The sequence below is a fragment of the Chinchilla lanigera genome, unplaced genomic scaffold (genome assembly GCF_000276665.1).
Source record: "Chinchilla lanigera isolate Chin_1 unplaced genomic scaffold, ChiLan1.0 scaffold00051, whole genome shotgun sequence".
Lineage (NCBI taxonomy): Eukaryota > Metazoa > Chordata > Mammalia > Rodentia > Chinchillidae > Chinchilla > Chinchilla lanigera.
The window spans coordinates 3,534,333-3,546,941 of NW_004955452.1; the positions used below are offsets into that span (position 1 = coordinate 3,534,333).

The window sequence follows — 12,609 nt, forward strand, 5'->3', positions numbered from 1 at the left end:
GGGCGCCGGGCCACGTGGGCCGAGGCTCCGCCCCGCCCGGCGCTGAGCAGCCGCGGGTGGGGAGCGCTCTCTCCCCAAGGCCCGCGGGTGGGTAGAGGGCAGCCCTGGAAAGGGCTCTGCAGGAAAGACAGCCCCAAAGATTTTAGGGTGCAGCATGGCGTAGAGGGCAGCAGTAGCGATGAGGCCAGGAAGATGGGTAATGAATTGGAAGTTGTCCCGCACATCCACAGCTGGGGAGGGCTTCCCTGGCCTCCTAGACTCGTGGCACCGTTTCTGGTGTCACAGGCGTGAATTTGAATCTCTGCTTTGTTACTTAGTTGCTGTGCGGCTACGGGCAAGTTATTCTGCCTGTTCTGAGATTATTTACAAAGTAAAAATAGCTCCCAAATGTCTGTGTTTCAGAGCTGATGGGAAGATCACACGCAAAATGAGTGCAAGACACTCACTTAATAGTGAATCTTGTAGTTTCGGGAGCCTGGTAGATACTTTATGACTGTAGTCTTTTTATCAAACCACAAACCTTGAAGAGGTACCATGTCATCGCCCACCGCCCTTTCACAGAGGGGGAGGAACCCCGGGATGACCGCAGGTCTTTTCCTCCACCAAACTCCAACTGGGACCCAAATAGCCACGTACGTGGCCGGCGCGGGAAAAGGAGCTCCTCAGAAGTCAGGACGCGCTGGGCTTCGTGGCCCACCCCTGTAATCTCAGCGCTGAGGCAGGAGGGTCGCTGTGAGTTCGAGGCCAGCCTAGGCTACGCAGTGAGTTTAAGGCCAGCCTGAACTGCAGAGTGAACCGCTGTCTCAAAAAGAAAAAAAAAAAAAAAAAGGACGAGAACGTGGACTTTGCAGCTAGAGAAAGGCACCGGTGTCCCTCAACCCACTGCCACTGCCTTGCTGTGACCTCGATCGGGTTATTCAGCCTGTGAGTCTGTTTCCTCAGCGAAACAGGCGTAATGACAACCTTGCTGGGTTGTAGTGACAATTAGAGAAAATTAAGATAAAATGGAGTTTGGCACCCGGTGAGTACTAGATAAGTGTTAGGACAGAAGACACTACTATCCTCCGAGAGTGTTCTTTCCTAGGGCCAGATTGCTTTCACTGTCTAATGACTAATAGATTGGCACACTGGTCTAAGCTTTTGTCCTGGCCACCTGAACAACCCAGTCCTGGGAGTCCTGACAAGCAATTTCCTTGGAATTAGCTTAATAAGGCCTGGTAGGTGTGTGATGCACTTCAGAGAACTTTCCCACCATTACCTTCAGCTGAGGGAGGCAGCCAGGCAAAGAGAGCACCTCACAGAAGTGAAGTAGCTGGCTCCAAGCCGCCGGACAGAGGAGCGATGCAGCTTTCTTTAGCCCCGTCCTGCAACTTCTGAGCAAGCAAAAACCAGACTTTTGTATTCAGAAATGAGTACAGGCCATTGAGTTTAAATACTTGGATCTGCTGCAGTTAATGATGTCATGTGGGGCCAGGCATCTCAACTACTTCCTCAAAATCAGCTCCCTTTTACAGATGTGGAAGCTGAGGCTCAAAAGAGGCAAAGTGTCTAGCGTGCAGAGACATAGCTGGTACCCTGCAGGCAGGGATTTTTATCCTCCTGTGGCTGTCCCCAGAGCCATCATAGCTATTGTATATTAGGCTTCCCTAATACACAATCTAAAGCAAACCCAGATGGGGTCTTGTATTTGGTTTGGAATAAGGGATTTTCATATAGAGACTAAGGGATTCTGGAGGGTTGAGGGGCTGCTGCTCTGTGAAGTTACGTATATGTATACTTTGTAAAGTGTTCATACTGTTAGATCACTGGAAGAACCAGGACTAGAAACAAGGTGAAAACAACTGGTCAAGTTGGGAGGATGGTTGGCAGAGAAAGAGGCTGTACGCCCCCCCCCCATGCCCCTGTGTGCTCCAGAAAGCTCACCGGGGCTAAGGCACAAAGGGTGATGACATGACATGTTTGTTATGAAACACTGAAGTAACACATGCCAGGGGCCAACACAAAGATGACATCATATCATAAACAGGAATCCGGTGAGGCCAGGTGCCAATGGAGCCCACCTGGGGAGCCACCAGGTGGGGGGCAGTAGGTGATGGCAGTGGTTGATGTCTTGCCTTCTGTCCCACTCAAGTCCTGGTCGCACAGAATGGCCAGTTACAGTCCCTGATCCTGCCCACCTTACACCCACTGACTGCAGTTAAGGTTCAGATCCTATCTCTGCTCTCAGGGGCTGTGAGAACCTGGTCCAGATCCACTGCTACTGAGCCCCCCTTCTCCCTTTTGAAACACAGACAAAAATGCTTACAGAGTAGGTTCCCAGCGGAGGGAGGACAGGGATGCCAGAGGAGTTAAGGGCTGAAGGGTCTCTCCCTCAAATTCCCTGCTCAGGGTCAGAACCTATATTGCATCCGGGAAGAATAGGTACCAGTACTTCCCAACTAACCTACACATCTTTTCAGGGTGGCTACAGATTTGAGGAAAGAGCTCCTGCTCTTCTTTTCCCAACTTGGGAAGCCCAGGGGGAAGCCATACCAGAAAGCATGAAGGAAATGAAACCAGGCCCCATGCTGAATTTATTCATCTCTGAAATGGGTCTATCAACCACCACCCATGACAGCACCAGATGAGGCTAACTCAAGGCGCCACTCTTTACCACATCCCCTGCTAGAAAGGCATGGTGAGTAACTAATGACATCGAAGAGGACAGCCACTGCCAGGTCTCAAAGGAACTGAGAACTCACCTCCCACCTTGCTGGGGGAGCTTGCGCCAGTCTATGTCAGATGAGAGGGCAGGACCGGGATCTTTTCTCTGCTGGACCCCCAGTGCATTTGGGGATCCTATCATAATCCTTTTCCACCACCTCATCCCACCCTGCCTCTCAATTTCAGCTGTGATTTTCTCACCTCAAGGGACTAAGTCTGCTTTTCCCGAGCACCAAGGATATTCATTTTCCTAAAGCTACCACGTGAGAAATAGCATTAATACTCAAAGAATGAGGAGGCCAGTGATGAGACCATAAAGTGTTTAAAAATCGTTTTTATTATGTAAAATGTTAACTTTTATAAAAAGTTCAATATACATCGCATGATTACAGAAAGTCACCTTCCTGCAAAAAAGGTACAAAAGCTATATACTCTATTATAGAGTTCATAATCTGGGAAACAGAGCCTTTCTCCAAGGAGACCAGAAGACCAGCTCTAACACCGCCTTGGCAGAGTTCGGAGAGCAGCCATCCCCTACTCCCCAGCCCTCCACGCTCTGAAAAGATAAGTCTTTAAAACTTGGGGGTGGGGTGGGGGCAAGGTGGCGTTGCCCAACTGGTGGCCAGCGCTAGCTCTGGCTCTTCAGGCCACCCAAGTTCACAGTCCTTCACTCCGGGGCGCCGGGTCCAGCCTCGAGGCAGGGGTTTGGGGAAGTAAAGTGGGCCGGGCGAGGTTGGGGCTCATCCATGCCCTCGGGCTTCCGGCCGGAGAGAGTCCCCGGGTCCCAGGCGGAACGGGCGCCAGCACCTGCGTTCTGGGCGAGGGAGGAAAGAAGACCAGGGAGCCGTCAGTTTCCGCCGAGCGCGCCGAGGCGGGGGCCGTCCGCAGACTGGCCGGCGCCAGGGAGGAAACTTGGTCTCTACCTCCAGCTGATAACTCCGCGCCCCACATAGCCCCCACCCAGTTGGTGCCAAAGGACCACAGGCCGAGCTGCCGCTATCCCTCTCCCTTGGAAGTGACACAGTTTGGAAGGGGGCTGAGGCAGACACAACTCCCTTTCCCGCTTCAAACAAAAAGGCTATTTAGTGGGACCTGGGTCTACTTTCCCCGGTCGTTGGCCACTGGGGTAAGGGCAGGGCAACGTGAATTTAAGACTGAAGCGCACACTAGATAGAAACGGTCGGTTTTGCCGTTCATTTGAAGAGACCATCTTACTTGCCCCTCTGACCTTGGCTTCCCTAGCAGTCCTCAACAGGGCCAGCCAACTCCCTTAGGCCATATAAGCCTTCGTCCTCGCCCCACCAAGGAAGGGATACTTACCTAGAGGTGCCAGGACGCTGGGTCAGTGGCAGAAGCTCCTCTTGTCGTTGGAGATCACAAGCTCCGGAGCAAGCTCAGAGGTCTGAGAAGGGAGGACAAGGGGAGAGTTACGCGGAGGACTCCGAGACCTCTGCGGGGACCCGCAGCATCCTATCTCTGGCGCTCAGCTCCGCCCCGCCCCGGCTCCCACGCGCACCTGGATGGGGAGATGCGGACCGTCTGGGGGTCCAGGGGCCGGCTCAGCCAGGACCACCTGCAGGTCGAGGATGTAGTCGATGACGCGCTGCAGGATTTCCACCTGGCTAAGCTGGGTGCCTCGCGGGACCCCGGGCACCAGTTCCCGCAGGCGCGAGTAGCAGTGGTTCATGTCGTCCAGGAGGCTCAGTGGCTCCTCGGCAGCTGGGCTCTTACCACGGCCCCGCGCGATGGCCAGACTGCGTTCCGACAGGCAGCACACCGCCTCGTAGCAGCCGCGCACGGGGCTCAGCGCCTTCATATCGGAGATTGAGACTGGAGGTCCCGAGAGAACCAAAAAAAAAAAAAAAAAAAAAACCAAAACTGACCCACTGGAGAAGCTTGAAATGCGCGCACGCCCGCTGCTGCCCGCTCTTATAGAACCCGCCTCAAAGACACGCCCCTTTATTCAAAATAACCCGCCCCGGCCACGCCCCGACAGTCTGGCCCTGCCTTCCCCAACCTTGGGCGTTCACAACCCGCTTAAATTGCTAACAGGCTTCCTCCCGCTGGTCTGACGCCGAGAAGACCGCGGAGCCACGGATTCAAAGAATGAGGAAGCGCTGATACTGGGGAGAGGCGGGCCTCTTCGCCAGCAAGGATTTTAAAAATCACTTAAAACCATTAACTTTCAGAATTTGCCTTTTCCTGGCAGTGCCCCAGATCTTTGAGCTGCCCTACCCCCTGCCAGTCCACTCTTATCCCCACACTGGTTCGAACCCACAGCTCCTCCGAGGTCATAAATCCCTGAACAGCTAAGTTTTTTTTTTTTTTTAAGCAAAAGATTTTTCAAGGGAAACTTGTAAGGAATTAGTGCCGCCTTGTTCCCCAATTTGCTGTTCGTCTGACCTCCAGACTCACTGGCGTCAGGAATTATCTTGTGACCAGAGGGAAAAAAAATTAATTGCGGTGAAGCTGAGGTTACAATGAAGAAAACAGATTTGGGCTAGGCGCTGAGATTGCAGAAGGAGGAGGGGAAAAGGGTTTGAGCAAAGAACACTATTTATTTGAGCAACAGGGGGAAAGAAGAAAAAAAAAGAAGAAGAAAGCTGCCTTGAATTCATGCGTTTTGCATGGAGAAAGAAAAGAGCTTGGACCTTTTGCCCCATGAAACTTTATAAGGAACCAAATGTATGCCCAGCCGAGCTTCGAAAGCAAATTTGACTAGAATTCTGTACAGGGTTTCAAATATGGGGGACAAGAAGGAACAATTTCTGTATAAACTTTTTTAGGAGTTCCCTCCTCTTTGGGTCAGCAAATCTATTTTAACTTTTGCTTCCCCATTTGTCCCCAACTTTCCACATACTTCTGTGCAGAAAACAATGATAATCTCATCACTCTGTTGTCTGTCCCTTTCTGTTGTGGAAGGGTAGTCACCTGGACTTGATTATTCTTAGCCTTGCTGAAGTAGCTCCAATTCTAAGAGACCAGAAAAGACACTGGTGGGCAGGCAAGCTAAAATCTCGTATTGCAAAAGGACACACTGTGTTCAATATTCTTTGCTTGTCTTCTTGTCCCTTCCCAGGATTTTGGGGAATCTGCAGTTCCAAGATTCTGGTTTCCATCTTGATAATGACCAAGTGATTGCTCTCTTAATCTATTATCAGTTAGTAAATATTTATGGAGTCACCTTACGTAAAGCAGTGGCTCCTGTTCTCAAGAATCCCACGATTTGGGGAGACAAGATTAACACAGGAAACAATTAAGAGTTCAGTACTGCGTGGCACTGATTAACAGGACAATGGGAGCTCAGAGCTAGGACAGTCTTCAAATAGTTACATAGTGGAAAGGACACTGGACTAGAAATCTTGGGCACGCCAGCTCTGCCAACCATTGGTCAAGAATTTTGAATAAGCCCAGGAACCCTGGCTTTAGTTTGCCTTGTGAGTAAAATGAGGAGATGGTACTAAGTGATTATTTTAAATCCTTCCCAACTCTGTAAGTCGAAGGTTCTGTGAAATTGAAATCAGCAGGTGTGGGGTGGCAAAGGACCCAGAGAGGAGATAGTATAAGAAATGTCTCATACCACACCACAAAGAATAGAAGCCATCATACGAAAGGGTTCTCTCTGTGTGTCTCAGGACAGAGGACTTCAGCCGGGCATGGTGGCGCATGCCTGTAATCCCAGCACTTGGGAGGCTGAGGCAAGAGGATCGTTGCGAGTTCAAGACCAGCCTGGGCTACAAAGTGAGCTCAAGACCAGCTTGAACTACATAGCAAGACCCTGTCTCAAAAAATTAAAAAAAAATTTTTTTTAATTTTTTAAAAAGAGGACTTTAAAAGTTTTCTTCTTGGAATAGTCATGTTTTCAAGGACAGCCTTTTCACTATAAGAAAGAGGGAGAAAGTAACCTGTTAAGGAACAAGTCAGTCTCTATATGCTAAAGAAGCACCAGCTATTTGACCACGGGAGGGAGAAACAGTGGCTGTAGGGACTCCTAAATAATCAGACAGAAGATTCTTTTTCTATCATGCAGATTTCTGGTTTGTGCAAAATAGTCAAGCCAGGAGATTCTAGAAAAAAAAACATGGTCTTCAGAGCCAGACAGATTTACGTTCAAACCTCCATTATTCTCTTTTACTGTGTGAATGTGGGGTAAGTCACCTGTGCTTTAATTTTCCACTCTAAAAAATGGGGCCACACAGACCAATCTCATTCATTCAACAAATAATTATAGATTGCGTCTTCTGTGCTGCAAGGGGCTTGACAAGGCCCCTCCACTAGATCTCTGTCTCCCTGGTGCCTAGGGACCCAGCATGGGGCCAGGTGTGTGGTGGTGCTGGGCCCACCCAGTTCTTTTCTCCCTCCCCCTCCTACATTGCTACTGCTAATGCCTCAGGCTTGTGTCGTGGTTTATGCTTTGTAAATCACCTTCACATTTATTATTTCCCATGATGCTTCCAGGATGAAATGCCCACAGGCTGTGTGTGACACAGGCAGAAGGATGCAGTGGGATTAGCGAGCAGAATTCTGTTCTGTTCGTGCCAGTAACTTGCCCTCAGACAAATTTCTTTTCTTTCTGGACCTTACTTTCTGGACTGGGAATGGGAGGTGGGGGGCACACACAAATGACCTTTAGGAGTCTTCTCCAAACTAAGATTCTAATTCTGAAAAAAAAAAAAAAAAAGCGGGTTACGGTTGGGTTGGGAACGCTGAATAGAGTTCTTTTCCCCCACAGCGGACTGGACAGGCTAGCTCAGGCCTTCTGCAACTTGTTTAGCGGTGGCGGGGCCTCAGCCTCTTATTCCAAATGCCTCTGAACTTTCTGTTCCCAGTTCTGCTCCTTTTACCAGCTTTTTCCCCCCTCTTGCATTTTTTATTTTTATGAAAGGATGTCATTAAGGCTTTTGTCTGCGCTGTTTTTGTTTCAGAACTTTTCTCACAATCCTATTTTTTGTTGAGGAATCCGCTCCTTTGCCCAGCTGTGGGTCCCGGTCCCACAGCTGTGTTGATCTAAGACTCAGCCCCAGACAGCCTGGCGCCAGGGTGGGACGTCATGCGTTCACACAGGGATGCGTGTCCCAGGCAACCTTTCCTCGGGCAGTCACCGGCCGGCGACTGCTTCCCCCACCAATGAGCGCCCGACACCCGAGAAAGGGGCGGAGCCTGCGCCGCCGGACCCGAGAGCTGCTTGTGAATTGCAGATGCTGGGAACTTGATAACGTTCCTTGAATTGGGGCCCTTTAAACTAATTTAATTTCTCTTTCTGTCTCTCTCTCTGTGTGTCTCTCTCCTTCCTTTCTTTCTTCCTTCTTTCTCTTCGTTCTTTCTTTTGTTTATTCATTTTCTTTCCACCTTCTCCTTTATCTATACATGTATACAACTCCCCCCGCCCCTTTTTTTCTTTTAACTATCTCCTCCCAGTGTCAGGAATCATTTTGTAAGCACTTCCAGGAACTGAATCTTCCTCTGCCAAAAATTAAAAAAGGAAGAAAAAGATTTCAGTGATGTGCTCTCTGGTTTTTTGTTTTTTAGGAGTTGGCAGCACTATTAAGTTATATTGTTTTGTCTTCAAAAGTTTAAAATGGGGTGGCAGTGGGGTCTCTGAGCTGTTGATTTCAAAGTGAAAGTAATGATGATGAGGATTGCAGATGTCTTTTTTTTTTTTTGGCCTAGCCTGAGCTTCTATCAATCTAGCTAGCTATCTTTTTCCCACTTACTTTGCAGACTTGGGGATCAAGGGGACCTCGGAGAGTTGCCCAAGACTACTTAGGATGCCAGTGGTTGACCTGTGGCCAGGATCCAGACCTCCTCTTCCTCTGACTCACGGTCCCCTCTGCCTCCTGCCTCTTCTTAGTGTGAGGGTGGTCTGCCCTGGCCTCTGAACATTCCCAGATGCTGAATATCCTAATATGTACCTGCTTGCTTTTAACGTGCTGGAAAGGTATACTGAAGACTTTCCAGCCATACACAGAAAAAACATCCATCCTCTCAGCGGTGCATCTGGACTCCAAAGTACAGTTGGAGACCTAGGCGAACACACAGGAGACTCCAAATCAAGATGCTCAAACCCTTTGCCCAAACTACCCATCCTCACTCAGCTCAGTGGTGTCCTCTATATAAGTGAGAAGAAAAATCATTTCCACTTACTTCACAGCCTGGAGGCTTGTGGGAACAAGGGGCAGAACGTGCTATGAGAACCAATTATTGTTATGTGCTATGATGTGACATCACCCCTACTGAGTGGGAGAGAAGGTGCCAGGTGAGCTTAGTGGTGCCTGCTCAGGCTCTTCTCAGCAATGTAGGCAATACTGGGGCTGGGGATGTAGCTCAGTGGCACAGCGCCTGCCTGGCAAGCACAAGGTCGTGAGTTCGATTCCTGATACTGGAAACAAAACAAACAAACAAAAAACAAAGCAATGTAGGAAATACTGAGGAAGACAATACTGGAAGCGTTGGGACTAGGGTGGACATCTCAGGGGTCTTCAAAATAAGCTACTGTCCAGCTCAGAAGCACTCAGAGCTGCTCTTACTATTATTATATCATTATCATTATTCATTGAGTCCTGTTTGCTGCGACCTGTTTGCCTTCTCACCCACTGTTTGTTTGTTTGTTTTGCAGAGGTGGGTGTCTAACCCGATGCTCCATCCAAGCTGGGCTCTACCATTGAGCTTTACCTTCAGCCCTGTTTTTCTCCTTGCTCTCTTTTATGGACAAGGAGATAGAGGCTTAGGGAGGTGAAAGTGCTTGTCCAGGGTCACATATCTGGCATGTAGCAGATCCAAAATTTGCCCCCAGGTCTGCCTGTCTCCAAGTTTCTGTATATATGCTTTGCCTTCTGACCTTCCAAGGACCTCCTAGGAAGGAAGCTTGGACCTGTGAGGGTTTTTATTCTACCAGATAGAGAACAGCAAGGCAGACTTTTAGGCACTGAGGTGTTGGGGGTGTCCCTGAAAGGACACTGCTCTCTAGGCAGAAAGATTCAGCATTGGAAATTTTATGGACATTTCCAGCTGTCCGTGCCTCAGGGGGTGTGGGAGGAGGGGAGCTTTGCACATCTAAGTGCACTCTGCACTACCGAGCTATATACACCCTCAGCTCTGACGTTTTTTCTTAGAGAATGACTATTCTTGTTTTTAGGAGTCAGCTTTGGAGCTGAGTCTCCTCTGTTCTCTCTCTCTCTCCCAAAGCCAGCCTCTCTTGATCCAGCTACATTACCCTGAAGTTAACAAGGTCAGAAGTGACCCAGGGACATTCAAGGGCTGGCTCTGCATCTGGGGGAGAGGGACAGGCAGCCACAGAGCAAGCAGAAAAGAAGTCATTTTCTGGAGACCTGTGTTGTGCTAGTGCTTTATCTTGTATAATCTGTCATCAACTTTTGGGAGGTAGGGATTTTTATAATTATTTTCTGGATAGTGAAATTCAAAGAGACTTGTCTACACACCTGGTGTATGTGTGTGGGGGGGATTCAACAATCAAGATTTAAACCCAGGCTTGTGGCTCAAACTACCTTACACACCATGAGACAGATATTTAAGCAGGTTACAATGTTCAGGCACCAAACAACCAGTTTCCTCACCGTAGAGGTTCTAGAGGGTAGCCTTTGCCTCAGTTCTCTGTCAGGAAGAGAGTTTGTAATTTCTAGACTCTGAAAAGCATCAGCAGGTTATGAAGGAATTTAACTGATTTAACAAAGAGTAAAGGCCAGGTGTGGTGGTGCATGCTTGTAATCCTAGCACTCGGGAGGCTGAAGCAGGAGGCTCGCTGTGAGTTCAAGGCCACCCTGGGCTACATAGTGAGTTCAAGGCCAGCCTTAACTGCATAGAGAGACCCTGTCTAAAAAACAAAACAAAACAAAACAAAACAAAAACAAAAACACAAGCAACGAAATGAAACAAACAAAACAAAGAAAAACCCACAGATAGTAAAAGGAATAAAACTTGTAAGCATATATTGCAGAGGTTTTATTTTTTTTCCAAAGAATTTTCTTTCTGTTTCATTGAGCATTCCCAACCACCCCACAAAGCTCACCTACTTTCCAATGAGTCTCCCTAGTCTCTGTGTCCCTCACAGTGCCTGGCACAGATCCGGCATGAAGAAAAGATGTAGTGAATTAAGTTCCACCCCAGTAATCACTTTTGGGAGGCCACCACTTTAGGGGTGAGATTTAAAATTCAAATGCAGAGCTAGAGGTATGGATAAGTAGCAGAGCACTTGCCTACCTAGGCATGCACATCCCTAGTTCCATAAAAACAATAAATAGATAAGCTAACTAAAGTGCAGGTTGACTCCCAGGCATAATGTTCTCTGCTTTAGATAGGAGCTAACAGTTGCATTTGGATCCCTATCAATTTGAGTTCAGGAAAGGTTTTAGAAAGATGAAAGGATCCAGGACAGGAAAAGACAAAGGCAGGGGAAAAAAAGGTCTTGAAGCATTCCAGCACGGTGGTACATGACTATAATCCCAGCACTCTAGAGGCTGAGGCAGGAGGATTATAAATTTGGAGGCTGAAGCAGGAGGACTGTAAATTTGAGTCCAGCCTGGGCAACTAAGTTGGTGATTTAGTGACACCCTGTCTCTAACTAAATAAATAAAAATAAACACAAGTCTTTAAGAGCTGAAGAGTGGTGTCCACCCTACCTAGACACTGTCTTGCCTTGGCCTAGATCCCAGCTGCAGTTCAAAGGCTGCCAGAACTGAGAGTTAGGAAAAGGAGGGGACTGGGCCCAGAAACACAGCTGACACTGTCACAGAGGAAAGGGCTCCTCAACCTGTCTAGCGCTTTCAAGGGAGCTGGAAATGCAGTTGCCAGAAGGCCCCGGCAGGGACATCTCACAAGGAACCTCCCAAAGCTATCCCTGAGCATAATCACCCAGGCTTCCGCAGGTTTAAGAAGGTTTTTTTGAGACAGGGTCTCCCAGGCCAGCCTTGATTTCCCAATAGCCCTGGCCCCAAACGTCCAGAGTGCTGGGATTACAGGCATTCTCCATGACTTCGGCTTGAAGGGTAGCTTTTGCTGTCAACCATGAGCTGGGCATTTTACATGTATTATTTCCTTCAATCCTCGTATTGATTGAGGCTCAGAAAGGTGAAGTAACTTACCCCAGATCACAGATGTTGGGAGGCAGAAAAGGGCTGCCCCGGACTACAGTTTACGCTTTGAATGGCCATCAACTTGAGGGAGAGTCAGATCCGTGTGTGTGTGTGTGTGTGTGTGTGTGTGTGTGTGTGTGTGTGTTTGAGACAGGGTCTCGCTATGCAGTTCAGGCCAGCCTTGAGCTCACTTGGTAGCCCAGGCTGGTCTCAAACTCTTAATGATCCTCCTGCCTCAGGCTCCCGAGTGCTGGGATTACAGGCATGCGCCACCAGGCCCGGCCCGAGTCAGATCCTTTTAACAAGAAATCTGGCAGGTGTGGTGGTGCCTGTCGGTAACCCAAGCTACTCAGGAGGCTGAGGCTGGAGGATTGCAAGTTTGAGGCCAGCCTTAACATTTTAGCAAGAACCTCTCTAGAAATAAAATTAAAAGGGCTGGGGAAGTAGCTCAGCATTCCTGGGTCCAATTCCCAGTACCACCAAGGGAAAAAGTGGGGATGGCAAGGAAAGCAAAACGCATTAGAAATCCATTTCGCTCCACAGAAGCTCATGGGGTCAGGCAGCGTGCGCGCGCGCGTGTAGGACCCTCTCGGGTCGGAGACCCGCGCACACTAGGTGAGGTTTGCAGCGCGCTTAATCTGCGTCCTCTCCCGGGTGCTGGCCCCGCACAGACCCTTCCCGGGGTGCGGCCTCTCTCCAGCCCGCTTCAGTATATGTCCGTCTTCCCGCAATCTCCGGGCCAGGTGCAGAGCAGGGCCACCAGGACAATGGGCTGCGCGCCCGGGTGGCCTTTTCCTCCCCTCCCTCCCCCGCCGCG

At 49.2% G+C, this 12,609-nt stretch overlaps 1 protein-coding gene across 1 annotated transcript; it reads right to left on the reverse strand.

Annotated features, from left to right (window-relative positions):
- Positions 1–3,019: 3,019 nt before the first annotated feature.
- Id3 (inhibitor of DNA binding 3, dominant negative helix-loop-helix protein) lies at positions 3,020–4,589 on the reverse strand. The gene is made up of 3 exons (XM_005394768.2): positions 4,220–4,589; positions 4,024–4,105; positions 3,020–3,517 (listed from the first exon to the last, which is right to left on the reverse strand). Exons 1-2 carry the CDS (start codon positions 4,517–4,519, stop codon positions 4,046–4,048), a joined length of 360 nt encoding a protein of 119 aa, XP_005394825.1. The 5' UTR covers positions 4,520–4,589; the 3' UTR covers positions 3,020–3,517; positions 4,024–4,045.
- Between the last annotated feature and the right edge of the window lie 8,020 nt (positions 4,590–12,609).

What these genes read in the sequence shown, in the direction of transcription:
- Id3 (XM_005394768.2), bottom strand. Translation starts at nt 4,519, where the DNA reads ATGAAGGCGCTGAGCCCCGTGCGCGGCTGCTACGAGGCGGTGTGCTGC. An exon ending in GTCCGCATCTCCCCATCCAG is followed by an intron (nt 4,106 to 4,219) that starts GTGCGCGTGGGA and finishes CTCCCTTCTCAG; the next exon opens with ACCTCTGAGCTTGCTCCGGA.